The sequence below is a fragment of the Perca flavescens genome, chromosome 11, assembly GCF_004354835.1.
Source record: "Perca flavescens isolate YP-PL-M2 chromosome 11, PFLA_1.0, whole genome shotgun sequence".
Taxonomy (NCBI): domain Eukaryota; kingdom Metazoa; phylum Chordata; class Actinopteri; order Perciformes; family Percidae; genus Perca; species Perca flavescens.
This window is the reverse complement of record NC_041341.1, coordinates 25,223,540-25,250,951: the sequence shown is the minus strand read 5'-3', so window position 1 is coordinate 25,250,951 and position 27,412 is coordinate 25,223,540. Positions and strand designations below refer to the sequence as shown.

Here is a 27,412-nt window from a genome sequence, read left to right as displayed (position 1 = left end):
AACTCTTAAGTTCAAAAAATTCCAAATTTAGTGGGATTTTAGCTCTGGTGTGGTTCGACCACTCCTGAAAGCATGTGAGTGTTTTTTGCAAGCTAAATGCGAAATGAGTTTCTTCACCAGCCGCACTGGATCTCCTCCATTTTACAAAAACCTTAGGGACGAGCAAACCTCTCATTGGCAGTCCCAGCAACCCCAATAACATTACAGGGAGTCATTTAAATTATTGTTAAAGTTTTGCTTCAAACCAAAGAATAAAATGGATGCTAAGTTTTGGACTTTGGAGTGCTGAGCTTGAGCATTTCATTGGTCAGGTTGATGTAGGTTTGCGTGACACAGCCAATGAAAGACGTATAATGTGTCTGCTCGAAGGCCAAGCATGTCTGTGCATGAGGGCAGCACCTAAATCACTTTAGCGAGAGAGTGGAGAGTGATATAAAACATTCAACATTAGATGGACGGAGGTCTTTGAACCAGCAGCCAAGACCATCAGCCACAGGGGTGAGCGAAGACAGAGAGGGAAGAAGGACATGAAGTAAACAAGGAGAGAAAGGCCTTGTCATTTGGGAATGCTGAAATCATTGCAGTCATCAAAAACAAATCATTTTAGAACATATATCATCAGTGCAAAATTATCTTTACTTTATAGTGCCTTTAAAACGTGGAAAAATTACTTTCACTTTTAGTGCTTTTCTCTCTTCTTCCACTTATAATACGATATGGAAAGTAATCCATGCAAAACCCGCAACTCAGGCTTAAGTATATACAGTATGTTGCTGTGTCTGTGTATATGGATTTACTGTATATCTGTAATTATAATAAGCATTATGGTACTGGCAAGTTTGAGGATTGTGTGTCTTGATAAATCCAGGAAGAATGTAAACCTGGGTCTCTCCGCAACATACAGCAGAACAGCTGCTTGCATTTGCAACACACGCACGCACACGCACACGCACACACACACACACACACACACACACACACACACACACACACACACACTCATACTCAAACTCAAACTCGACAGACAGACATCCGTTTGCTGTTTTAGGATCAAATTAGGGTTGCAGGAATTTCACACTGATGGTAGATAGGAGTTGGTTCACCTGCTCCAGTCTGTTCTAATGACAGATGAAAGACTGACTTAGTGAGATTAGATTGGGCCTCACATTCTCTGTGGAAAGGCCGAAGCCTGCTCACAAAACATACAGTAATCCAGACGATGACGGACGCTTCCATTCACCTCGTACAGTCTGAATAACGCCATATGCACTCACTGCGTTTCTCCCTGACAAAAGATCCGCTCACATCTGCTCTGATACAAATGATGAAATATCAAAATAAGCTCACAGCAATATACGCTGCATTGTGTGAAATACAGTATGTAATGCAGCCACCCGCCACACATATGCATATCACACACACTCTCATAACAGCAGCTCACACACAGTGTTCCATTGCCAAAGCCAGACAGAATTCATGTGTTCTTTTGAAGGCGCCACTGAAAAAACATCCTTGCTTTCGCAAACATTTCAGGCTACATACACACACACACACACACACACAAGCAAGATAATGACAGTCTAATACTGGAGTGTATTCTATTAAAGCCCTTAAACACACTTTGGAGTCTGTGTAAACAAGGGCAAATGCTCTCCTCTCTCTAGTTTCCTCTCACACATATACACACACACACACACACACACACACACACACACACTCATGGAACAGAGGCTTAGGTTAACGGAAGATGCTGCTTCGAGGCGTTAAAGCATGAAATAGGTGCTCCATCCATCTGACTCAGAACAGTCAAAGCACCCAACACCAAAACACACAATCCAAACAACTGTATGTTGTAATTACTACATTATTAATTGTATTTGGTGGTCTTAGCTGCATTTCATTTTGTTTGTTTATTTTAGAGAAATAGCAATGTACAGCCGATTTAATAATAAACCAACAACCTTTTCTATGGAGTCATGGGGTAAAATATGAGTAAGTGGGTTTGGGGCCTGATTTCTGTCTGTGACATGTAAACACTTGAGAAACCATGGTTTAGACATCTGTTTCATTCTGTTGTATCTGGCTGTAGCACTGTAAACATGTTTTCATCTTTCTCGCTATCTGTCTGTACGGTGACCTAACCCGCATGCAGTCATCTATCTGTTAACACAGAGGGCCTGGAGAGCGAGCTGTGCGCTGGGGCCCCCGACGGCTGCACACGGGGGCTGTGGGGGCCTGTTGGTGCAGCTGTCCCACTCCAGAGTAACATAAGACCTTATTAGAGTCCATTAGACCTCTCTGAAACTAATAAGAGATTGTCAAATACATCCAAACATTCACACAATTCACAGAGACAGGAAGTGAAAGGAGGGTGGTATGAAGGGGGACAGCGGGCTGCCATTTGTCTACATCACGTCCTATTCTAACTACAACTGTTGTCCTTTCAAATTTGGGGGGGAAAGCAGAATTTGTGGATTGAAGCTGGCAACATTTTGTATAAAATGTTATAACAAAATAGTTTATTTTACCTTTAATTTATTAATATCATTTGGATAAAGATTTAGAAATGGCATGGCACACTTCCAATTAAGAGCTATTCGAATGCCTTTAAAAGGTCTTCAACACCCTTTTTCACGTAAGTAAAAAGTAATTTTGGTTGTCATTCTTTTGAGGTTTTCATCTGACAGCTGCGACAAAGTTTCTCCACCCATCTGGACAGTGAGACAGTCTCGTCTGCAGTCCACAGCCCCAGAAAAAGAGCTTCCCTTGGCCCTGACAGCAGGGGCTTGACCTGGGAGACTGCCTTTGATCTTTAATTAACACTGGGCATGGTTCTGGAGACGAGAGAGTTGATGAACATGGGAGCATTTAGGGCCAGCAACAAGAACTAGGACTTAAAGAGAGCTAAAGACAAACTTCCAACACATTTTTTTTTTTACTTTAAACCCATTGTGGAACAGCCGCAGTGCAGAGGAGGCTGCTTTCAAATAGATGCTGTGCCTGGCTTCTTAGGCAGAGGCACATCTTGTCCGATATGGACCAAAAAAAACAGCCACAACAAAGAGAAGGTGGGGTTTACCATGTAGTTTCTGTCTCAGCTGTTTGTCATTGGCATGATCAAACAAAATATACAGAACATAAACCAGTGGAGCATAAAGTAAGCAACCACTTCTATTGTTATTTTACATGATTTACAAGATATTTAAATTAACATATACATTACATACATATACATTTAACTTACTGCTTTAACATATATATTATGTATTTCTACATACATTACATATATACATTTTTTCTAAAAAAAACCTACGGTGGGATATTATGAAAACACATTTATAGAGCTGCTGCACTGGATGAGCTACTGTACAGATGTAAAACATCTTGTTGCAGAGAAACACTGATGAAGTACTGCAACTGTAATTGATAAAAGCTGTAACACTAGCCACGGGAAGCCACACAGGAAATTTAATTTTGCAAAGTTATCTACTGTATATGTTATGCCTGTGTGCCAGGTAAAAATAAACATACTTTTGGGAAGTTACTAACTCATAAAACTGTTGATTTTTATCGCACTTGGATATTTTCTGCTGAGATGAAAGGCTCGTTGTGACACTTAACCTTTGAACCCACTGGTTGCTTGATCCCAAAGGGGATGTAAAAGTGACTATGGGGCATCAGGTGCTTAATGTCTAAGTAGTTAGTAAAGTTAAATGAAGAGGAACAAGTACAGTCAAAGGAGAATAACAGTCAATAAACAAGCTGTCTGGAAAACAGCCGAATATGCTAGTAAAACCTTCAGGTAATGAGTGTTTCACAGAGCAATGTTTCAAGTTCTGTAGCACCAGGAGCCACAAAGATTTTCAGTAACTTCTATCATTGAAATATTGGGACTCTTTCCAATAACCAATGGGCTACAACTTAAATCAATCCCCCTGCAATGCATGTGTGATGATAATGATGTGACAGACTGAAAATGAAAGGCAAAGCCAGGCAGCCAGACATGTACTTTTTGGCTTTAGCAACCACCTCCAAGGCGACAACAGACTGGTGTGGTTGAGTATCTCCAGACTCCAATGTCTACCCACTCATGACTCCAACAACACCCACAACCACCACCGCAACTATTTCATTATTCACCACTCACTCCAAGCTACTCCTTTCTTCTGAGTTATCAGTCCCATCCTTGCTACTCTGGTTAAGATCTTCCCATAGCTAATGATGTGTCACACAGAAGATGTCTATTGAACCACTGCATGCTGCACCATGCAGCTCACAGACCTGGTTAACAGATCACACAGTCATGTACAACTATCCAGCAACACTGTGGGAATCTTGGGTTCTTTTGAAGGTATCCCACATACAGAATGCCCATACACACACAACCATACACACATGTATACACAAAGGTTGGGCATCAGGCATTAAAGGTTCTGGGCTGACAGTTATGAAGTGCGACAGTCTTCTCATCAAACACTTTGCACACTTTGCAGCCTTGGCGAACTTTGCTTTGTATCACCGTATTTTAAACAATGACAGAAAGCGTGCGAGAACTGAGAAATAAAATGCAACTGAAAATGAAAGAAGAGCTGTCTTACTTTGGCAGGTGCTGCTTCTCTCCTCGTATCCCGGGTTACACAGACACTTCCCAATAGGCACGAGCCACTCCCCCTCTGTGCTGCAGTACATTCGCGGAGGCTCCTCCTCTTTGGAGTGATTGACACATGAGCCTTTGACCTCAACCAGCGACTGGGAGTCCATGGGCACGGTATCAGGGAAGGAGGCCAGATTCCTCACAGTGTGCGGGCACTTCTTGAAGTAAACCCTCACTGAAACTAAAGCTACGCAGGCGCCCACGTCCTGGAACGCCAGGTAGAAGCCCTTCTTGGTCATGGGACCAACCTCGCGCACCTCAGTGTTGAGCTTGAGAATGCGATCTCCGAGGTCCATTTGGGTGAAACTCTCATCAGCGGCGATGGTGTCAATCTTAGTGAACTGGTGTTCTCTGAAGTGGCTGCCCTGGTCGTCGTCCGTCTCCAGGTAGAGGAGGTTGAAGGTCTCCTTGCAGGTGCCCAACACCAGCGGGATGGAGTTGCAGTCCCTCAGGGTGAACTTCAGCTCCACGTAGATCTTCTGGGCTGACTGGCGAGGGATCCAGTTGGTGCGAAGCCAGTTGTTCTGGCTGTACTCCATCACGTTGCAGACCTGGAAGGTCCTGATGGGAGTGTAGTGCTCATCCACCCCACTGATCTCCTCCCACTGAAAAAGATGGAGAGAAGGAGAGATGGACAAGAGAAACAGAGGGAGACGAGGAGGAGCAACAAACAAGAGAGAGAGAGAGAGAGATACATGCAAGAGGAAATAGGGGGAAAATTTAAGGTTGAAAAGGAGGTGTTGGTGGAGGAAACAGGAAAGGTAGAATGAACAAAGGGGTTAAAAGGTTTAGGTAAAAAATATATCATGATAAGAGGACAAATAAGAGAGACAGAGCAAGGGGATAGAGGGAAAATAGGGTTTAGGGTCAAAAGAGAAAAAAAAGGATCCAAGACATTATAAGGAAGTTAAAGAGTAAGGGGTTAGATAAAGAGGGAGTTTGGAGTTGGAGAAGGAGGAAGAAAGAGGAAAAGAGGGGTGGATAGCAGAGAGAAAAATAAAAAGTTATCTCCACCCTGTAAGCACTTACAGATGAATTATTTAGAACCAGATTCACTCTTGCTGAATACTAAGCATCTAATAAACACTTAAGGGTGAAAAATCACACTACCAGATCTCAGATTGCTCAAATTAATTAAAAGCAAACTTGCTGCCTTAGCCAAATTTTCTCGATTACAGCACTGTGAAAATACCTCAGAGAAAAATCAGGAAGTGTGATTTCTCTTCTCAATCCTACTAAATTTGTGTAAAGCTGCTTAATTGCTGTTAAATATTAACAAAATCTTATAGTGTTTTTTTCCACCCTTTTACTAACATGTTTTTTTTTCTCTACAAGTGAGGTCTTTCAAGCTGCAAGTCTTGGTTATTTGCATCACAGTACTACTGCTACTAAAGGAAACGTGCTGAATCCACTATGAAACAAAAGAAGCTACGAAGTATGATGACAGATGTGAGTGTATACCAGGAACGTTCGTGTCTATCTTACATTTTCCCTCCACTGGGAGAAAGCAATGAGAGGAGAGGAGAAAAAGAAAGCGGGGTCATTCCTTTTGAATTCAACACAGCGGGAAGACTCATTGATCATGCGCTTTGGCTTCGCTGTCCAGGCAAATCAACACTGAATCGGAGCGACGATGAATGGGCAAACACCTGAAACACTGGGCTCATTGTGGTTAAAATGACAGTCATTACAACGAATGTGCCTAAATGTGTAAATTGATGCTTTTTACTATTTGTATTTCATTCCGTGAAAATTCTGAATGGATGAATGCCTGAATGAGCAGTGCTTTCTTCAGAGAGAGAGAGAGAGAGAGAGAGAGAGAGAGAGAGAGAAAAGAGAAACGCTTTCTGGGTAAGTGGAAACTGAATTATCGCTCTTTTCACACAAGCATTAATGGAAACATAAACCCAAACACACATATACATTCACATAAGGCTCATGTGAAGTGTTTAAAGTCCCAAAGCAGGCGGACACAGCAGGTGCTTTCAGCCTAACACCGGAATTAATGACGAGCTAAGAAAGTCGAGGTTCTCTATTACATGGTTTTGTGTGCCGGTCCATGGGTGTGTGTGCCGGGTGTGTGGGTGTAGAGCGTATATATGAGTGTGTGGTGTTCAAGGACCTCTCAGGCTGAAGGATAGCCACTTGCTTTTCATCTCACAGTAAAGTTAATGAAACACCCATGAGAGAGAGAGAGAGAGAGAGAGAGAGAGAAGAAGAAGAAGAAGAAGAAGAAGAAGAAGAAGAAGAAAGGAGAAAGTAGAGAAAGTGAAAGAGATATAGCTGAAATAAGGAAGAGGGAGGGAGAGAGAGATAAAGTGAGAGGAAAATTGAGGGGAGAGATTCCATTGGTGTTTAGTCTCCGCCGTCATGCTTTCCTCGGCGTCACCTCATTCATCAGACTGTAGTCCAAGTTCTTTATAGGTCTAACAATAACAGGGGAAAGTAGACACTATTGAGTGGGGCTAAATATAAAGAGATGAAGCTAAACTTAACATTTCACCTCACTTTACTCTCGAATGAAGTAGCTTAGCGTATAGGTAGAAATAATGATGTGATAACAAACCAAAAAGATTTGATGATAGACTTTAACACAACGGAAAGCAGAGGAAGACAAGAGCTGCCACTTGATTGCTGATTAGGGATTCTGTTGACATGATGTTTGATACGAAAATGTACTTACAGTTTACATGAAAAGAAAGCATCCTAATCTGCTTCAGCTTTATATATATACATTCTGTTATAGTTAAACATGGCTTTCTGCCAGGAAAATATTACCTACTAAATAAACACAATACAGAAATATACAGATTACATTCTGTCCGAAAATACATGAAAATAGGCCACGTGTGTCAATGTTGATACTCCAACCTTGTAACACCAAGTTGAAATGTGTGTATAGAACCATGATGTGATTACATTACAGCATATATTTTGTTGCATGCTAGAAATTAAATGTATACACTACTTACCTACATTAACAGCAGGAAATATGTTTCAATGTTGCACAAATTAAGTTTTTAATGAGAAAACATTTTAATGGAAGTATCTGAAAAGTCTTAAAACATTAGTTTTCCCTCTATATCTGTTTGTGGCATTGTAGCGTAAAGCATGATTATCGTTTTCATGGTTATGTTTAGGCATTCAAAGCACTATGATGTCTATGATTTGGGAAAGATCTGCTGACTTAAAGCAGTGGACCGGATGTGTTAACTTGTTTCTACATTCTCCCAAAACCACAATATTTTCCTAACCTTAACCACAGTGTTTCTGAACTTGTGGAACTCAGGATGCAAACCCTGGTCTCTGGTGACAAAGTCTTGCACTTTGTACAAGACCATAGTACTTTCTTTCTTTAAAAGAGAAAAAACATTGTCATTGGTTCCTCTAAAACATATTCAGCCAAACAAATTAAATGTAATTTCTTGAAGACAGGGTTGTTTGTACACCTTCACCTTGAGAAAATGTACACTAAGATGACAAGCAGCTTATATTTGCAACTAAATATTGGCAAATAGCAAAGTGGCCATGTAAAAACGTAAAACAATTCATAATGAGAGCTGGAAAAATAATTTTCTTTAGTCAAACAATGAGCACACAGCATGTATAGTATTAGAGGACTGGCTCTGTGCCTTCTTTTCTACCTTCTTATGATCTGGCATCTAATGAAAAACTTAAAAATCCTAAGAGGATGGAGCAAATGTCAATTGAGCAGACTTAATACTCTAGATTGCACATACCCTATCTTACTGTTCCAAGAGCTTCTCCACTGACAAAATGATAATGCTACTTTATATTTTGCCACATTTGTTTTCTGTTACCCTAAAAGTACGCTACTCTGGAACAAGTGGTTTCTCAGAGAACAAGTGTGCATTACTGCACGTAAACATCTATATACTGAGTGAGCAAGTGTGTGTGTTTGTGAACATGAACTATGTTTCACTTGCTGTCCTATGTATGAGCATGTTGTGTGCATCTGTGCATTTGTGTTTCTGCATTTAATACTCAGTCTTTGTAAGCAGATGTCTGTGAGAGCTGCAGGATTTATGTCGTATCCCTTTATGTACTTTCATGTCCACCAATATGATGCAAACGGATAAATCTAAAGCAACTGCGAGTGATTGCTCTCCGCTTTTAAGCTGTCTTTGGGAGGGGTCTGAAGTTTGCTGTACACAAACCGTCACGCACACAGACACACACACACACACACACACACACACACACACACACACACATACACACACAGAGTTCAAAATCAAACCCAGGTGTGTGTGTGTGTGTGCATCAGTCTGTATGTATGCTTAAATGTGGGTTTTAGGTTTGCCATATCCTATTCCAAAGAAGATTACTTGCTTGACTTAAGCAAGTCTCTGCCAAAGTAAATGAGACCTCCGCTTGATGTGAGGATCCCACTCTGGAGGATAGCATCTATTACATGGAGCTATCCTCTTCCCCATCCCCAAACATTACATCATGACAACCTTGAATCACTTCCCCTTGTTTGTTAACTGAGGCTTGTTTTGTGTCCTTCACTTGACAAGGAGGAAGAGGGAGTGAAATAAATAGAGAATGTCTCAACAAAATTATCCAAATCCAGAAAAACAGGATAATGCTCTACGTTAAAGCATGTTCTGGGCATGTTATTTCACGGGCATCCCAATTGTCAGACAGTAATATTTTACAATTTGTTTTTTTCTAAACCAGAGGCAACATTTTTATCACAACCACCTTTTGGAGGCAATTCCCACTGTGAATTGGTGGAGCTGTTTGTACGTCAACCAGGATAAATAAAGGTCTCAAGTGAGCAGCAACCCCCTTGTTTCTCTCCATGGGGGCATAACTCCTCTCTCCCTGTCCTCTAATTGATATATAACAACACTAGGACCCTACACCAGACCCCTGACACCCCACAGTTGGGGCACAGTCTGGTGTGATCTCGCTCCTGGTTTCTCTGATCTGTGCTGTAGGTAGGTGAAGCAGCTAAAAGGGACAGTCAAATGGAGTGTGGTAACTTGATCTGCTCATGACATCTACAACTACGGCACCAGGCACGTCTCAGAGTCAGCGAGTCAGCACACCAGTTCACCCACTTCAAAGAAACGCAGGTCAATGGGAGTTAATGGACCTGTTTATGGACCAGTATAGGGTAACAATGCATTTAAGACTAGTTGTGTTTAAGGAAGATTGAGAATGAGCGCCGGGCCGAACAACGCCCCTTAGCTGTAATATATTCACAACATATACAACCTGTCGTGAGCTATTGCTTAACTAATATAAATATACTAATACTAATATACTATTTTTTTGGGATGTGAAATTACTAAATGGGGCTTTATTTACAAGTGTCAATTATACCTCTGCAGCTGGAGTGGTTAAATCTAAAAATCTGGAGCGCCCAGAGCAAGTGCAGAGCTGTTGGGTTCCATTGAGGGCAGTGGGGTCACAGACACGACAACTGCAGCATATCAGTCAGAGGACATTTCATCAGCCGCTCTTACCAAAGGGAAACCTAAATACACACTTCATACCTTCTGTTCTTCCTGTTTTTGAACAGCTCAAAGCCTTGCCCTACTAGTCCCTGTTCATGCATTGCTCAGGGACACATCAGCAACAATTGCTGAAGGATGCTGGAAACAATGAATTTTCAGTCAATTCCAAAGAACCGCGGCTGCAATACATTCACAGTACTGCAATAGTTACACTGGTTTACACATTTTGCTGGTTTGTTTGTGCTTTTTAATTATGTTCAGGTCTAATTTCTTGTACTAAAGGGTGTTTCTGAATATGTTGCCATGCTGTATACTTGCTGTCAGAGTCAGAGGGCTCGCATTAGCTGGTCTTACAAGAAAAAAAAAGTAACTAACACACTTTATACTTCATCCTCTTCCTCCTCCTCCTCTCTGGTCCCTCTGCCCTCCGTACTAATCCTCGTTTATGGATGGGCTTTTCTCTGTACTCTCTCTCTTTCTGGGGGGCAATGTGAGCACTTTATGCTGGTCAGCTGATTTCACAGATGGGGTGGCAGCAGGGCATGGGGGGCTTTAAGAGCCATTGGCTGACTAAAGAAGTTGAAACAGCAGTCTGTACTTTGACAGCAAAAATAAAAAAAAAAAATAGAAAGCTGGCTGACTGAAGTGGTGGACCTTGTCCAGAATATAGAAAGCCATGCCATTATACTGTGCATTGCTCCCCACCACCCTCCTCTTCCAGACCTGAGAATTAGTATGTGAGTTGTGAATGTCTGTGTGTGTTTTAAGTATTTCTCATGAGTTCACACATTGCGACTGGCGGCTTTTTTTTCTATAGATGTCAAGCATTTTCCTCGCTGTATACAAAAGCTCAGTCAATGCCATTGTGACTTTGCTTTTATGAAAGAGCTACAATCCTGTGGAGAGTATGAGCCTAACATGTAAACACAATTACAAGCAGGATATTTCCCTGCACATACAATACAACTTCTACATTCTTTTCCTTTTTTTTTCTTGGGAGGGCGAATAATCAGTCCCATTCACTTCATCATATTGATGTTCCTATAAGGAACCCTGTGTTTTGTAACATCTGGCATACACTTGTTTTATTAGTATAAAAAAAATACAAAACATTGTCAAAATAAGTAGATGAGCAAATATGTGGGTTTCTATACTTTTAGTATTTCAAATTTCACATTGTAAATAATGACTAGCTAAGCAAAAACAAACAATTGAGTCAAAACACAACAGTCCTGGCAAAAAAACAGAAATGCAGTTTTTTTGTATACTTCACTTTGTATGTGACCATTAATTCAATTTTGTATTCACAGTCGGTGTCTGGGGTGTTGGGTTGTTGCTGAAGAATGCTATGAAAGCATGCAAGAATGTAATCTTTAACACTCTTTAGTCTTGTGAAGGGCTAAGCCCCCTGGACACTGCTCAGCAATCAGCCTGCCTCCCAGACAGATAACAGTATATCTGGATCACACACACTCTAAACATGAACACACACACACACACACACACACACTTGTCAGTCTAGTCGGATGCTCCGGAGCGAACATCATGTGGAGGCTAAGCTCTTAATTTGTTCTGACCGGAGCACGGTGTGTCTCGGTAGAGCAATAGCCGCGGCCTCTCCATCAATGTGAATAGTGTTTGTGTGTGTGCATGTGTGTGCGCGGTGTGTGTGTGTGTGTGTGTGTGTGTGAGGGCTCAGTGCCACTGCCACATTACGAGAAATCATTTGTGAGCAGCACTCTCCCAGGGCAGGCTGCTTATCGGAGCGCAGTCAGCGGATGACGTGAGTAATTACAGATGATTCACCTTGAGGACTTGATCATCAGCAATATCTCTCTCTCTGTCTCTCTCATCCTTTGCTGTCCTTCCTTCTCTCCTCTTCTATCTCTTTCTTCCTCTCTCTCTTTGTTCATCCATTTTGCCTGTCTCTGTCTCTCCTTTCTTTTTGATCCCCTCCTATCCCCTCTCTTTCTCTCTGGAGTCATTCTCATGACATTGGCTTCCATTCCTGCATCATTTTGATGAACTGTATAACCACACGCTTTTCTTCTGAACTCGGTCAAAGCAAATAACATGAAATAAAGCAGATCTCTCTGCGCACACTGCATAACATCTTTCACACATTCCAATGTTCAATGCTGGATCAAGTCCCTGACATCGGTGCGCATTTTCCTACACGTGAATAACTTCTATCAGCACAACATCAATCTCTCCTTGAAATGGCCACGCAATTGTCCTGTAGCCTGCAATTGTCTTTTGACTAAATGCATGTTGCACTTTTTCCTTCGGGTCATTTTTTCATTGTGGTTCAACCTCATGAAGAAACTGAACGTTGTGACGGTGCCAGCAGTGTATATGGCTGAAGGAAACAAGGTTTGGCAGCTCCATGGAACAAATGACTGGATTACCTTAAGCCACTGCCAAGGAGTAATTCTAACACTTAATAAAGAAAAAACTAGGAAGTGTGCTGGGTGTGTGTGTGTGTGTGTGTGTGTGTGTGTGTGTGTCAGTGGCCCAGCCCCAAGGCACAGTAGTCTAACTAGTTAGACAAATAAACACTGAGCAGGAGCCCACTCAAGGGACTTTGGTAGCAGAGAGAGGCTGATAGATGAGGCTGCAGAGATTTTTTTTTCACACGTATAGAACTATCTTACTGCAACATTGCTGGTTGTTGTTTGTTTGTTTAATGAAAGCTGTACGTACAATTCTTACATGTAATAATATGTTTTTGTTGTGGAAGAAAAAGTTATAGAATTTTTCAGCACTAAAACTCATCTCTAACATGAGTGCTATACGTAGATTTTTGAACAACTTGAAACGTGTTAAAAGACTAGTAACTGTATTAAAGCATGTGTGACAGACAGAATGGTGTGTATTTTCCATTAAGAAGAAATGGATTAACAAGTGAAATCTCAACAATGGAATTACAACGTGTGCATGCAACAGCAGGTAATGCTATTTCTGTTGTTGATGTGATATTTACCAAAAAAATGGGTAAGCCTATTCTTGTGTGGATGATTTTGTGTCTACATCCTAAAATCCTTTAATGCTTTAATCGTTCTTTAAATACACACACCACCGCACATACAAGCAGTACGTTTTGCCTTAAGCATCTTGACCATATGGCAAGCTCCGAATGCTTAACCTTTAACCTAAGAGACAGAGAATGAACAAAAAACGTCTAAAGAAAAGTGGGTTAATCTGCACATGGCTCATTGGGTCAACATAACATAGTGAGAACCACAGGAGTTTGAAAATCCTGATTTGATGTGGTGTGGGGCTGAATCCAACATCCAGTTGATGTCGGTAGATGTGCCCCCCTAATGTAAGCATATTAAGACATGATGTGGGTAAATGTAGAGATAGAGGTTACTCACCCCATGCAATGGGTAGGAAATCCATCCCAACTCCCCTTGGCTTGCTTTAGAATCTAACAGGTTGACTGTGGTGAGGAAAAGAAAGAGAGGGAAAACAAAGAGAACATATGAGTGTCTAGGCCTCGTTAGCCCCAATTAGTTTCATCTAATCCCACAGGAGGGATCCCCAACCTCAAGCACTCGTCATGACTTTATTTGCTCAGCTGCCACACCCACACACACACACACACACACACACACACACACACACACACACACACACACACACACACACACACACACACACACATGTACGTATCCTATGCTAACCAATGGTGAGAGCCGGCTTTCTTGTCATGCTGTCTAAAGCAGCAAAGCAGGAGTTGCTCGGGCAAACTAGCTACAACACAATTATTCTGAAGAGAACAACCCTTTCTACTACACCCATGGTGATTGGACTGTCATCAGGTAAAGCACAACTGTATCAAATCTAAATTCAGATGCAATCTGCAGTTTGAGATGTGGTCAGAATGTGATTGGCCACGCTGAAAACAAAATATAACTCTGTTTATAATTAATGAAAATACAATGTTATGTTTGTCCTGCCAAGAATTAATTCATATCAAACAGAAACCAGGATGCAGATTGGGAAATCCGTGTCTAATAGATGGAATATGACAATTTAGACAAGGAGCTCCATTTGCATGATGGTGCAAGTTAAGGCTTTGGGTTTCATATGGTGCCAAAGTAGCCGCCATGTCAGTATTTAAGGTGAAGCAGAGAGCAATTTTGGTGTTGGGACTTTCTGGCAAACACACTTTTTATATTGCTCACCTCCTCAGACCAAATTGGTCACTTTTATGCACACATAAACAGATAATGCTTAGCAACTCTCTAAGTACATATGTTGGCCAAATCTACCATGAGTATCTTCCTCAAGCACAGAAGAAATGAGCTTCAACGTTGTCTATTCTTAGTATGTACAAATGGTCATGGTGTGAATTATTGTCATCAAATACAACTGTCAGTATGGACCATGACATATGGAATGAGGAATGTGAAGGCAGCTTGTGCTGTATGGATTCTCCACTTCAGTAGGCGAGCTATCACTGCATTTTGGCACCAGATTTTGTTTGGGTTAATTCATGAAACAATAACTAAATACAGCTTGTGCTTGAGTACTTCCACTTTGAATAAAATAACAGGAAGCAACTGTTTGTGTGGCTACAATAAAATTAATGGCAATAAGTTGGCAATATTCATTTAAATTAATGACATTTTGAGTAAAATTGTTATTCTGTTTATTCTGTTTCCCAAACAGAGAAAATGAATGGGCTCTAATGCTGTATTTGTAGTGTAAAGAAGAAACAAACCGATAAACCAAGTGGGCGAAAGTGTGACAAATGGTGATACAACCATGGTTGTCATGACTCCTGTTTGTGCACGTTTTAAGAAAGATTTTTAATTTTATTTGTCTTTTCTTTTTATTACTGAAGAAACAAACTGACAATCTAAAAGGGCTTTTCAACGCTGCTGAGTACAACGTTTTTTTAAATGATTCTAACATAAATGCATGTTTACTGTGACGTATTTTGACTTATCCAAAAAAAAATACAAATTAATTTATATGTTGCTGCCATTACACTAAGTGACGTGCATCTAGTACAAACAGATGGTAAAACAATAAAGTCCCACCATTCTAATGGTCTCTTCCTTAAAGTTTGAACCTGAAACTGACTCAGCCTCTTCCTCATCCTGCTGAGAGCAAATCAGTCCACAGCTCAACATACATAAATGTACACACAGAGACACACATACTTACCCAAGTGAGTGCACACATACACAACAAAGTGAAGAAGCAGTGCAGTCAGGCCCTCCAGCTGTAACTCTATTCACTCTGAAAATATAAGGAATACAATCTCCCTATACGCTCCCATGCAAAGCTTCAATAAGCAAGAGTGTACATCTCCCAAGACAGCCAAAGAGAGTATTTGTGGGTCATGAATGACTGCTGTGGCACAATTTTAGTCAAGCAAGATTTACCCCTCACAACTACATTTGCAGAGAAAAGTGATTTTGCTGCTCTGTGAACTAATTGTTGTTTCATAGTAGAATAAAGGTTGAGATGGAAATCATCATTTTCTCCGGGCAAGTCTGATAACTATCAGCCAGCACGGCAAAGAAACGAACCCTGAAAGGGAAAGCAGAGAAAGGAACAAACACAGACACACACACACACACACACACAAAGAGACGTATTATCAAATTCCAGGCTAAAAAAATCTACCGAATTGAGGCTCACCTGAGCTGTAGCCATGCTAAGACACTCAGCCACTTGAGTGGCAGTAGACACATTCCTATTAGAGTCTAATGAAGCTATCTGTTCATGTCAGATAATAGCAGCTCAGCATTCAGGGCCATTGCTTCCAATTTACATTTCTCAACGAGCCGAGCCCACCACTCAAATTGAGCCAAGCGGGGGAATTTGAGAGCAGAAAATTAGACGGCAGTCATATCACAGGAGGAAATAGCCCCCTCCAGCTGCACTTGGCTGGGGAAATCAGCACCCACACACACACTAACACACTCACAGATGCATGCATAAACACGAGCACAGTGCATATAGTTACGAAAACACAAAATCACACCAAAATATGCGCCCCATCCAAGAAACTAGAGGAGTAAACACACAATGTAACACATGTAGCTATTTTTACTAAAATGTACCAAATAGATGAACACACATCCACCCTCAAAATAAAAGCATTTACAAACCCACTTATACACACACACACACACACACACTCACACACACACGCATACACTCTTTCAGATGCTCACCAAAACATGCACAAATTAAGAGCATACACAAACATTTGCTGACAGTCTTTCTCACTCTCGCTCCCTCGCACACACACACACACACACACACACACACACACACACACACACACACACACACACACACACACACATGGTCGGTTAGCAAGCTAGCGTCAGCCAAGCATATAGCCCCTGCCCCATCAGGGAGTGCCTCTGAACGGGAACTAGGAGTATTAATAGCAAACTGAGGCAGCCTGTCTGGGAGGGAGCAAAACATCACACGGGGTAGAAACAGGTGAATCAATATATAAACACATACCTATAGGCCACCATCAAACACCCATACACATAAACTGACCCTAACCAAACGGAAGTATGAGAAAACTTTATCACGCCACAGGCAACCAGAGTGCCCTGCGAGGTTTCACAAACTGATGGGAATGCATGAATGGGGGTGTGGGAGTGGGGTACATTGTATCACCCAGCCAGAAAACCCAATGAGCACCTTGCCAATACAATTAGAGACTTGTCAAATAGCAGTGGAATTCTCTTTTTCTTTCACTTGCTAGTGACCTACTATCGCTTGGCATAGCAGATGTTGAAATATTAACATGAAACATTGGAGCAAAGATCTACAGGGGGTTTATTTTGATGTCTACGTTCTCATAATTTAACAGCTAAGTTAACCATGACTCTCTAGCAAAAACTTGAACTCAATAGTCCTTCACTTCCGGTAAATTATGATGATATAAAACATGATATGCTACGTGGAAATGTAATCCTCAGACACAAATAAAATGTTTGATAAGAGGAGGAAGAAGAAGAAGCTGTCGCTGGTCTAGAATCAACACATGGCTTGATCAGTAAAGCGGAGATCCTTCCATCTGGACAAAGTCACTCCACTCAGAATAGAAAGGAACAGAATAGAATAGGAAAGTAGCATGCACATGTTCTTCTAATATCTCCAATATAGTTGTGAACAAAGTGGAAAGGGCTTTGTCTTTGCAGCTTGGCTCTGGGCATGTGAAGGTTGGCAGGCCGCAGTGCAGGCAAAGCAAGGCGACTTGTGTCTGTGTTAAAGGGTGAAGTGTTCACCTCCCATTATGAATTATTCAAGTGCAGAGTCGCTCTGTCTGATGTTGCTGCTGCTTGCCCAACCCCTCTGCCCCCATTCCCCTTTCTTTCTTTCTTTCTTTCTTTCTTTCTTTCTTTCTTTCTTGCTTCTATTCTTATACATTTTGCCTTAGGCTATATACCTTATGGCTACACACATTGACTTAAACACACATAAAGGCATAGACAGCACTCCTGCACACATAGCCTACTGTATTATCTTATATCTCTACATATAAGCTACAAACTGATGCACAGAAACAAACACACAAACCATGTTTTTGTATCTGCATCTGAAGCTTAAACACATGATGTCAACTTCAAGATGGCACTCTCCATCTTCAGTTCAATGTTTGGCCAACACAAATACACAAATATAGGCCAATAGTATATGTAGAGAAAGGGGGTTTATTTTTAAAGGAGGGGCATGTGTAAGCACATTTACAGCACCTCTGAAAGGTACCATCGCTCACAAACGCCCATCCGTCCCAGCGGGACTGCTGCGCCGGGCTCTCCGGGCCAAGCCTCCCTACCGCCGGCTAAAAATACCCGAGGCCTCCCGACGCCCCGCAACGGGCCAACATCACACCACGTAGGCGCTCAAATGGACATGCTGCACCACAGCAAAAGCAACCAACCACTTTATTTATTTATTTTTCGATTAAATATGGGGAGAGATATTTTCTAACAATATCTCATACACGCCCAAAGCTTTCGTGAATCCGCGCCACGAAATGCTATTCTCAGGGATTTCCTCTGTGTCGTCCTCACTTTTCACCCAAAGTTGTATACCAGATCATTACGACCTAATAAAAGCCACACAGGAAATTCTGTTTTTATTCTTTTTTTATTTATTTTTTTATTTTTGGTGGAGTCACGGTGACGAGATGGGACAGTAGATTACAAGAAATAGAACTAGAACTCTGGTTCATTATAAATTATGAGGAAAATAAATAATAAAAGTATGTCATATACCCATATAATTTAAATCATCCCATTCAAAGTTGAGGATTGTTTCCCATTAAAATATTTTTTTCTTTACGTTTTAGGCTTATGCAATTAATTTATGTATTCCATTAAGTCTATATAAAGTCCCACAGAGTACACGTTGGCAAAACCAGGCCTTTATTTAATTCCCAATTCAGTGATATAAGCCACAAAAATGTGTCAACAAATTTACAGCAGATCCTTTTATGACAATCGATTTTTTTAGCAGGCAACTTTGTTAATTTTGAGAGCTCTTTTCATAATCTGCTGCGCGTTTAGATGTGATCAGCAGAAGCCTGTCACCATAGAAATAAAAACCAGTATAACTTTATTCTTGACTCATGTGGACACTGACCTTTTGTGATTTGGCGTTTGTCATTGTGTTTAATTATAAACATGGCTATAATTTAAAATAATGAACACTTTCTGGCACGTTTATCAACGTAAATGTGACTTTTACAAACCAGTAAGTGAATAAGTCTCAGATCTGCTCCAATAGTAAAAGTTACAGTGCCCTCTGCTTTATTTTATTCCATGAGGAGAAATGCGGCTGTGGTCAGTGAGTTTATAACTTTGTAATGTATTTCTGTTCTTTGTTACTTCACCTCTGACAGCTAGGCTGTTTGAGATATGACCTGTGGTTGAGGCTGGACAGTGGAGCATGATCAGATTCATAAAGCAAGACGATCCATTTGTGCCAAATCTGGTAAACATTTCAACCGGACAAGAGACGCATCTCTCTAATGATTCAAAGTGTTTTTGTCCTGTTAGTGGGTCAAATTTGCGGTTTAGCAGTCTGTATGAATTTATATACAATATGGAGACGGAGCGGCTCGATACTGACACTCTCTGGCAGATTTATGTCTTGGAAAGGGGAATTTAATTGAATATAGACGTCTCTCTCTCTCTCTCTCCTTTTGCGTAACACTTTTAAATTCTCTGTCTCTATCTTTCCATCTCTCTCTATCTCTCTTTCTCTCACTCAGCTCACTCACTCACTCACTCACTCACACACACACACACACACACACACACACACACACACACACACACACGCTATCTGACCAGCAGAGTATTGTATATTTTGTCATGGGGGATGTGTATTTTTTGTGATTTTGTTTCTTTTTTCAGTGCTGAGGTCTACTAAATATCCATCAGCTTTATACCTCATTAAACTACTTCAATCTTGACTATTTAATTGGTTAAACAAAAAGATATTAACCGAACAGATTTGCTGAAGGCCTAGTTGACACAGTGACACAGTCACTTTTACTGAATTGAGCACTTTTTTTTCTTCAGATTTACAACTCGTCCCCTCATGCTTCCATGTCCATCATCATGAAAACTACTGATCTTTTGCATTATAACAACCAAGCAGAGAGCAGGGCTGCTGTCTCTGCCTGGCACATGACGTGGCGTACAAAACGACACAATTGCAAACAAGGATTTTTTTTTCTTCTATTGAATGAATAGCTACAGTACCGCAAACATTTTCGTTCGCAAGACGAATTCAGATTTTCAGTTTAAACTCATGAAATAACTTCAATAAATTTGACAAAGCGACCTATAGTATGGGAGGAAATCATAGATGGAAATTAAACAAGCTTTAGTGGCCTGGTTATCGGTCAGCTGGAGTGGCAGGAGTCCTCATCAGCGCCGTGGATTATAAATAAACTCAACGGAAACAACACAATCGATGGTTTATTTGGGTTATATGTAGGCCTGTGTTCTGGGGAACTTTCCGTTTAGAATTATTCTGTTTGATATGAGGACTGCTCTTTTGACCTATTGACTTTCCAAACTCATATGAGTTACTTACTTTACTTTCTTCCTTCCTCACAGTTCTGACATAGGCGGCAGGAGGATCAGGGACTTGGTTGTGTCCTTTACCACTTCTGTACCTGAACCTGTAATTACTGTAGAGTAGATTACACCTACTGAAGGCTCATTCACATTCATTTAATTACGGTTTAAATTAAAACCCATATCTTCCTTACACGTGAAGCACCATTTCAGAATAACAGAACTACCAGCGCACTCACACGGTGAGTAGCTATTTTCTTTATTCCTTAACATTTCTGACTGCTATTGCGAGCTCGGACAGTTTGACCCCAAATCAAATGCCCAATGTAGCCGTGCCTTTAGAGAACTCAGAGCACCTTCAGCACGCGCGTGCCTTTCCTTTCTACTTTGACCCTCTACAAAGACTTAAACCATGACAAGAATTTACTACAGGGCGTGAAAGTGGCGATGTATTTGAAAGAAGAAGAAGAAAAAAAAAAACATTTAAAAAAAAAAAGTTGAACAAATGTGCAAATAAAGAAGGAGGCTGCTTCACTTGTTTCCACCGCAGTTTCACATGTTTGAAGAAGCGGCTGCTGAAAGTGGACCGGTCTGTCTTATTCTGCCGGGTTTCTAAATATTGCCACATGCTTATAATCACTGAAGAAGTGGAGGAAAACTGCACTGGAAATAGATGAAATTAAGTCGTGCTTACATTACTGTATTTCATAGGTTTAATGAAACGTCGGTTTTAATTTCAAACACAGTCATTACATGACTTGAAATGGACGGTTTGTAAGATCCCCATAGCAGCCTTCAAGTCAACTGTTTTGGATGTATTCAGGTCAGAGCCCTAAAAACAGACATCCGCGTTTTTACGCACAATGCGATTGTGCTCATCTTCTATTTAGCCTATTGCCTTTAAATCGGCGTGACTGTAACTGGGGCGTCCACCCCAAACGGATTCTTGGATACAAACAGATCAACATGAACCTCTCATGGACACACAGACACGCGGAGTTTCATTAGGCTACATGTCTTCGCCCCGTAAGAACTCTGCGACGGGCTTTTGGGAGCTGTCTCGCCATCACTCCCATTCATCCATCCCCATTTTAAACAACTATTAACCCCCCAGTTCGCGAGAATATCCGAAACTAGTCTACACTGTCTGCCTTGTTTCAGATCTACTTTCAAGTTAGTTATTCAAATATTGTCTGTTAGTGATCATGACCCTCCGTGATCCTCGGTGTCACTTCCACGCGCTTTGGGTCATCTTGTTATTGTTATCACTATAATTTGGACAGTAGCAAGTACGCAGTGAGCCCACAGCATTGCCAGCGATGGGCGCCGTAGCGCACCATTTGCAAACACACGCGCACACACAAGCACACACACACACGCACACACATTGACACTCTAATGTCCGCAGATTGAGAGTTCACTTACCTTCATTGGGGGGGTAGATGATGGGAAACGCAGGAATAACGCAGGACAATAAAAGAGGTAAAATGAAAAGGAGTGATCGCGGATTGCAATCCATGGCGGCGGATCAGAGGTACATAACTCCATGAAGCCACTGACTGATCTGAAAGCGTCTTCTCTCCACTCAGCTTTCTCCCTCTCTCTCTTGCTCCGTCTCCCTCTGGTTGGAGCAGTTTTCCGCTGGGTCCTACAGAGTCTGACAGACAGCAAAAACACAGCGCTCAAGTTCACCACAGGTCACTTTACCACGGGCGTCCTCTTGACGTGGAAGACAAATTCAGCTATTCAGCTTATTTTGCAGCCCGCGTCAATGAAAAACTGTAATTTGATTCACTAACATTGAGAACAGGATATAAGACAAATATTATGAATTTATCCGGGAACAAAATAGTATAACGCCATAATGTTCCTGTGAACTGTAATTCAATCACATTTACCAAATACATTTCCAATCATGGTTTTTCTCTGCTTTATTCAAAGAGGAAATTGGCTAAAAAAAAATAATAATAATAATTTTGTTCGACTATAAACAGAAAATGTGTGACCTATTATCACACTTATTATCAGTATTGGGCTTTATCTGGCCCAATTACTATTAGAGCAGGTCAGTCCAGGATCCACAAGCCTTTATTAGAACAAGAGAGTGTCAATCATATTTACTTAACAGACTAAAGAATTTCTTTTTTAAACAAGCCTGTTGGGGCAGTCAATAGGAACCTGATGTTCTAAATGAAACAGCCAAAGGTGGCCTGTGATTTTGAATCTTACACAAGGAACGTCTTGTATTATTCTTTTTTTTTTTTAGCAAACCAATATTGACACTTGCTTTACATCAAGGAATTGGAACAGCCAACAGGATCCTGTCATTTTTCATCCAGACTTTGACATGGCCAGGAGGGACATGCTTTTAACCCTATTTTGGAATAATTAGAACCTGAATAGAATAGAATTATGCCACAGAGAAAGTAATGCAGATTACACAAACAGGGAGTTTTTTGAAATGCAAAAATCAATAAATGTAAGCAGTTATTTTTGTTGATATTCCTGTGGCTGTGTCTTATAAAAATCACAAGTTGCAGTCATGATTAGCTTGTCTTTATGTTTATATACTTTTGTGTTTTATCACTACTCACATCTATAATTTACTTTTATGTATAGTTTTAACATGTAACTAAACCCGACATATGAAATATAACTAATAGCCTACATGTGCAAAAAAAAAAAATCTATACTGTTCCTATGTTTCCAAAGTTTTACTCATCATCAATTGGAGGGTCATATCTTGTATTTGGGTCTACTGTGTGCATTTTTCTGTTAGGGCCATTAGGGGCCCCTAACATACTTGATCCTCACTGAAAGGCTGGGGTGGCAGTGTAATGTCAGGGCCCTCGCTGAGACGCCAGCTGTTGTGGTGGGGGGTTGGAGGCAGGAGGTTTGGAAGGCATCTGACGTATGGGAAAAGTTAGGACACAGCACACGAAAGCCAACAACACAGCTACACTTGGATTTGTAGAAACGGCAACAAAATTCTAATGACTTTATAATTTCCTGAATGTAGTTTACAGTTCTGTGGGCTGCAGCAGGAGGTCTCACTCTGAGATAAAATACACGTCTAAAGAAATCCCCCTTGCATTGAATAAGACAAAATATTCTCTGTGATGAAAAACTAATTTATTGAGCACATTTCAATGGTTGGGATTTTTCCAAATCTGAAAGAAACTGAGGGGGGTGCCAAAAGTCACAGTTTAACTAATGCTAATGTTATGCTCCCAATGAATGAACTTAATGAACTTTTTTTTTAGAAGAACGACTATACAAAGCATTGCGACATGGTAGAAAACATTGCTAAATTTGTGGAAATGTGTCCTAGCCTATGCAAATTAGATACTGCACTTTGAAAAATGGCTACATGTGTGGGGCATTACTGTCACACACTGCTGCATTGTCAAGAAGAAAATCTTTTTTTTTTACTTTATTAATTGTCTTGCTCAGTGTATTATGTATGTATATTATGTGTTCAAAAGTCCTTTAAAATTAACTGGGCCATTTTGCAATGAATTTTATGTAGATATTTTAGAACAAATGACTTAACAGCAAATTCAGAGCACACAAAATGTATTAGTCTCAGGTTGCCAATGGATACAGTGAAAAATGATGCCGGGAGGTCTGTGGCCACATTATTAAGAAGCTGTGGCATGTGGATTTACAGTAGGTTTTAGACGTGCCAGCCTTCGTCATACATCATCTTCTACATCCCACAAATTCAATTATTACACAGTGAAAGAGATTAATACGAGAGGCCCCACATCTAACAATCAATTCAAAGGTTGGTCGTTCTGGGCTCGTAGTTTACCGATATGAGGCTCTAGTTTCGACGGAGAACTTTCTGAGAAAGCAACTGCATTTATATTCAAGGGAAATTGTCAGAATTATAAATATACTAGAAGTTTACATGTACTTTTCCTACAAGAAATGCAGCTCAAAGTACTTTAAAGAGTAGCAAATTAACATTAAAATGAATGTTCACAACAAGTGAAGATTAAAATATTTCCACCAATACGGTGAAAGATCAACAAAGAAAAAAGTTATGTCAAGCATTTTCATTATACAGTATTAAAATGATCCTATTGTGGCATGTAAAGAAACTGACAGTCAAACGTAATCAGTACTACACGTTTTCCTTTGGTTGTCTAAAAGGCGCTGTGTTTTTAGTCAATAAACCTGTAAGTTAGCTCAGTCTAATTGTTGAAAATCTGTTTCGGATTGTGGTGAATTGGAAAAATGCGATGGGTCCCTCCCGTCTCTCCGCTCCAACATTTTTTCCCTCGTCTCAATGAGCGCTTGTCCATTCTTGAACTCTTTCCAATGGAACAATCCAGTATGAGATGGAGGAAAATATTGATTTAGAGCCGCAATTGTAAGTCATGATGTGTCCTGACATGGCTGTATAGGGCTGCAAACGCACAGAACAGATGTTGTTTAGGAGCAGCTTTGAAGCTGCCGAGGCTTAGCCTTCTTGCACAGTAACATACAAACAAGCAAACAGAGAGGCTGACTGTGTTTACTGCTTGCCGTCAGTACCCTCTTCCTCCCTGTGGTTCTCAGGCGGTACATTCCTCCATACTCACAGCGTACAGAAGGAGGAGAAGCCAGCGGGCTGCTGGCATGTAACCCTATCCCCCCACACCAAACATCATACCAGGGACGCTTTCTTACCATTGCCAGCACCACCACACTTCACCCTTTTCCCCTCGTCCTTTTATTTAGTTTCAGTCTACAGGGGATTGCAAAACTGAAGGAAATTACAATGGCCTGGTTATTGTTCTAAATAAAGCACTATTGCATATTACTATATGTACATTATACCCATGTGCATTATAGCAATACTACTACACTATTGCACACAAAACTTTCTTTGTCAGATAGCACCATTTGTTTCACGTCCCCATTTGAATGGGCAAACAATATTTATTTATTGAAAGGATGTAAATACTAACAGCCAGCATGTACCAACAGGTACCATTTGCTACTTATCTCCCTTCAAGAATTCAGTAAAATTGTCAAATCAATCAAAATCAGTGAACGTTAGTGCCTTACAATTTCATGTTTCACACAGTTTGTGGTTTAGCATCAGGCAAACATTAGGTTTGAAACATGTTCATATCAGCGTCACATTCTTATCTCATAATGGATGTGTTTAGTTAAGTGCATTGTTGTAATGTAACAAAGTACAAATACTGTGTTACTGTTCTTAAGTAGAATTTTCACGTATCTGTACTTTACTTCATTAATTATATTTCTGTCTTTGTTGATGTCAGGCTCTGAATTTGATGTTCAAAAAAGGTGTGGAAACCCTGAATATTATGCTTTACTATAAGGAAGCCACAATAAAGTTCATAATAAATAATAATAATAGTTTTTCTTTACTTTTACTTCTAATAAGTTAGTACATTTAATAATACATTTAATATTAAATACTTTTACTCAAGTAATATTCTAAAAGGTGACTTTAACTTCTACCCAAGTCTTTTTCTGGTAAGATACTTGTACTTTTACTCAAGTATTGCTTTCAAGTACTTTATACAAGACTGTTTAAGCGTGTCTAGATGTTTACACATTATTTCCTGTATTTGTGCCCATGATTAATTAGGTCATGCACGGTTCATGTGGTAAATTCTCCTCGTCACCCTCAGAGAGACAGCTCTGGTAGGACTGACCGGCCTGCCATAACTTTGAGACAGAGCTGGGCCTGCTTCATCTCTCTCTCTCTCTCTCTCTCTCTCTCTCTCTCTCTCTCCAATCATGTCCCATCAAACTGCTACAGTGCAATGAGAAGAGGCTAAAGGGAATGAGAGTACAAAGCATGATCGAAACAGATTTATTTGTGTTGTTATTGTTTTATTTTTTCATAAAATGATTATTGTCCATTTTTAAATAAATTAATATCCCCCTCTTTTTAAATAATTTTTCTTACAGTAATAAAGGATGTTATTCTGAAAAAAGTTGCAGTAGCCCCTGTAGTTTTCAATTATTTATGGTCGAAAATGTTTTTCACAGGCGTGTTTCTGCCATGGTAAGAACATTGGTCAAATCTCTGGTCACACTTGTGTCTGTGTGAGCGACAGCAGTGTAAGCAGTTGGTTGTGTTATTCCCAGAGAAAAGCATTGACATGGCAGAACAGAACCCAGTGCTGAAAGCAGTACTCAAGTTCATTACTTAAGTAAAAGTAGTAATTAAATACCTCATTACAATACTGTATTCCAAATGTTAGCCAATAGCAGTCCATAACAGTATTCACGACGAAGAGTAAAGCTTGATTTTGGTTTCTTTATTATTTCAAATCAGGTACTAGTCAGAAACCCTAAAGAACAGAAGGAAAGAAAGAAAGAATGAAAGAAAGAAAGAAAGAAAGAAATAAAGAAAGAAAGAAAGAAAGAAAGAAAGAAAAGAAAGAAAGAAAGAAGAAAGAAGTTGGAATTTCTGTTGATGGGGCTATTTTCTTTGCCTGTTCAGGGTGGAAATAGTTGCTCATGCAAAACAACCAGTTCAAACTGATTAACCAGTAAAATGTAGGATATGTAACTTTTCACATTCCTGAGGATTTTTTTCCCTGGACTATAGGTTATAGGTTACATCACTACTTACAGTATATCTACAGTTCATGTTCGAGATAGAGAGCAGACATTTAACTAGATGTGACTTAGAAATCTTCTGAAACAAAACAGTCTGACATGAAGGTTTATTTACTAGAGGACAGCTAAACCAGGCTAAACCATAAGAGCTGGTAATTAGAGAGGGAGGAAACAACATTTGGTCTCCTTGATGGCATTGAGGTTTTGTCACAAGGAGACACACAAACATGCAAACAAGCAGACAGCAACTCTCTGTCTCTTTTGCCTCACTCTCTATCTCTCACAAACAATACAACACAATACAGTCTTGTTGAGAGTCCAATTTGGAGAGAAGTATTTGGTTGGTTGTAAATCATTAAAACCCACCCAAGTTCTCTGAATATAAATCCATGGACTTTGCATTCCTTATTGTTAATATACAAAAGTGTGTGTTGCCCCCAACTCATCTAGAATTGAAATCAGCAGTCATTTTAGATCCTGAAGTGTGAAAAATAAGTAATTTTAAATCGAGAAAAAAAACTAATGTTAAAGGCAGAATACTAAATCACTAATTTGACTGGAACAATAATAATCTAATTTCATGGTGTTGCAAC

The 27,412-nt window shown here is 40.3% G+C and overlaps 1 protein-coding gene across 3 annotated transcripts in view; it reads right to left on the bottom strand.

The window, feature by feature from the left end:
* epha3 (eph receptor A3) overlaps window positions 1–21,809 on the bottom strand; it is a 102,688-nt gene extending 80,879 nt beyond the window's left edge. For all 3 annotated transcript variants that reach the window (XM_028590510.1, XM_028590512.1, XM_028590511.1), the window contains exons 1-3: window positions 21,651–21,809; window positions 13,521–13,585; window positions 4,599–5,259 (exon numbers count right to left, since the gene is read on the bottom strand). In XM_028590510.1, the coding sequence (XP_028446311.1) occupies window positions 4,599–5,259; window positions 13,521–13,585; window positions 21,651–21,744 (820 nt within the window). In that variant the 5' untranslated portion in view covers window positions 21,745–21,809. The remainder of the gene's footprint in view (window positions 1–4,598; window positions 5,260–13,520; window positions 13,586–21,650) is intronic.
* Between the last annotated feature and the right edge of the window lie 5,603 nt (window positions 21,810–27,412).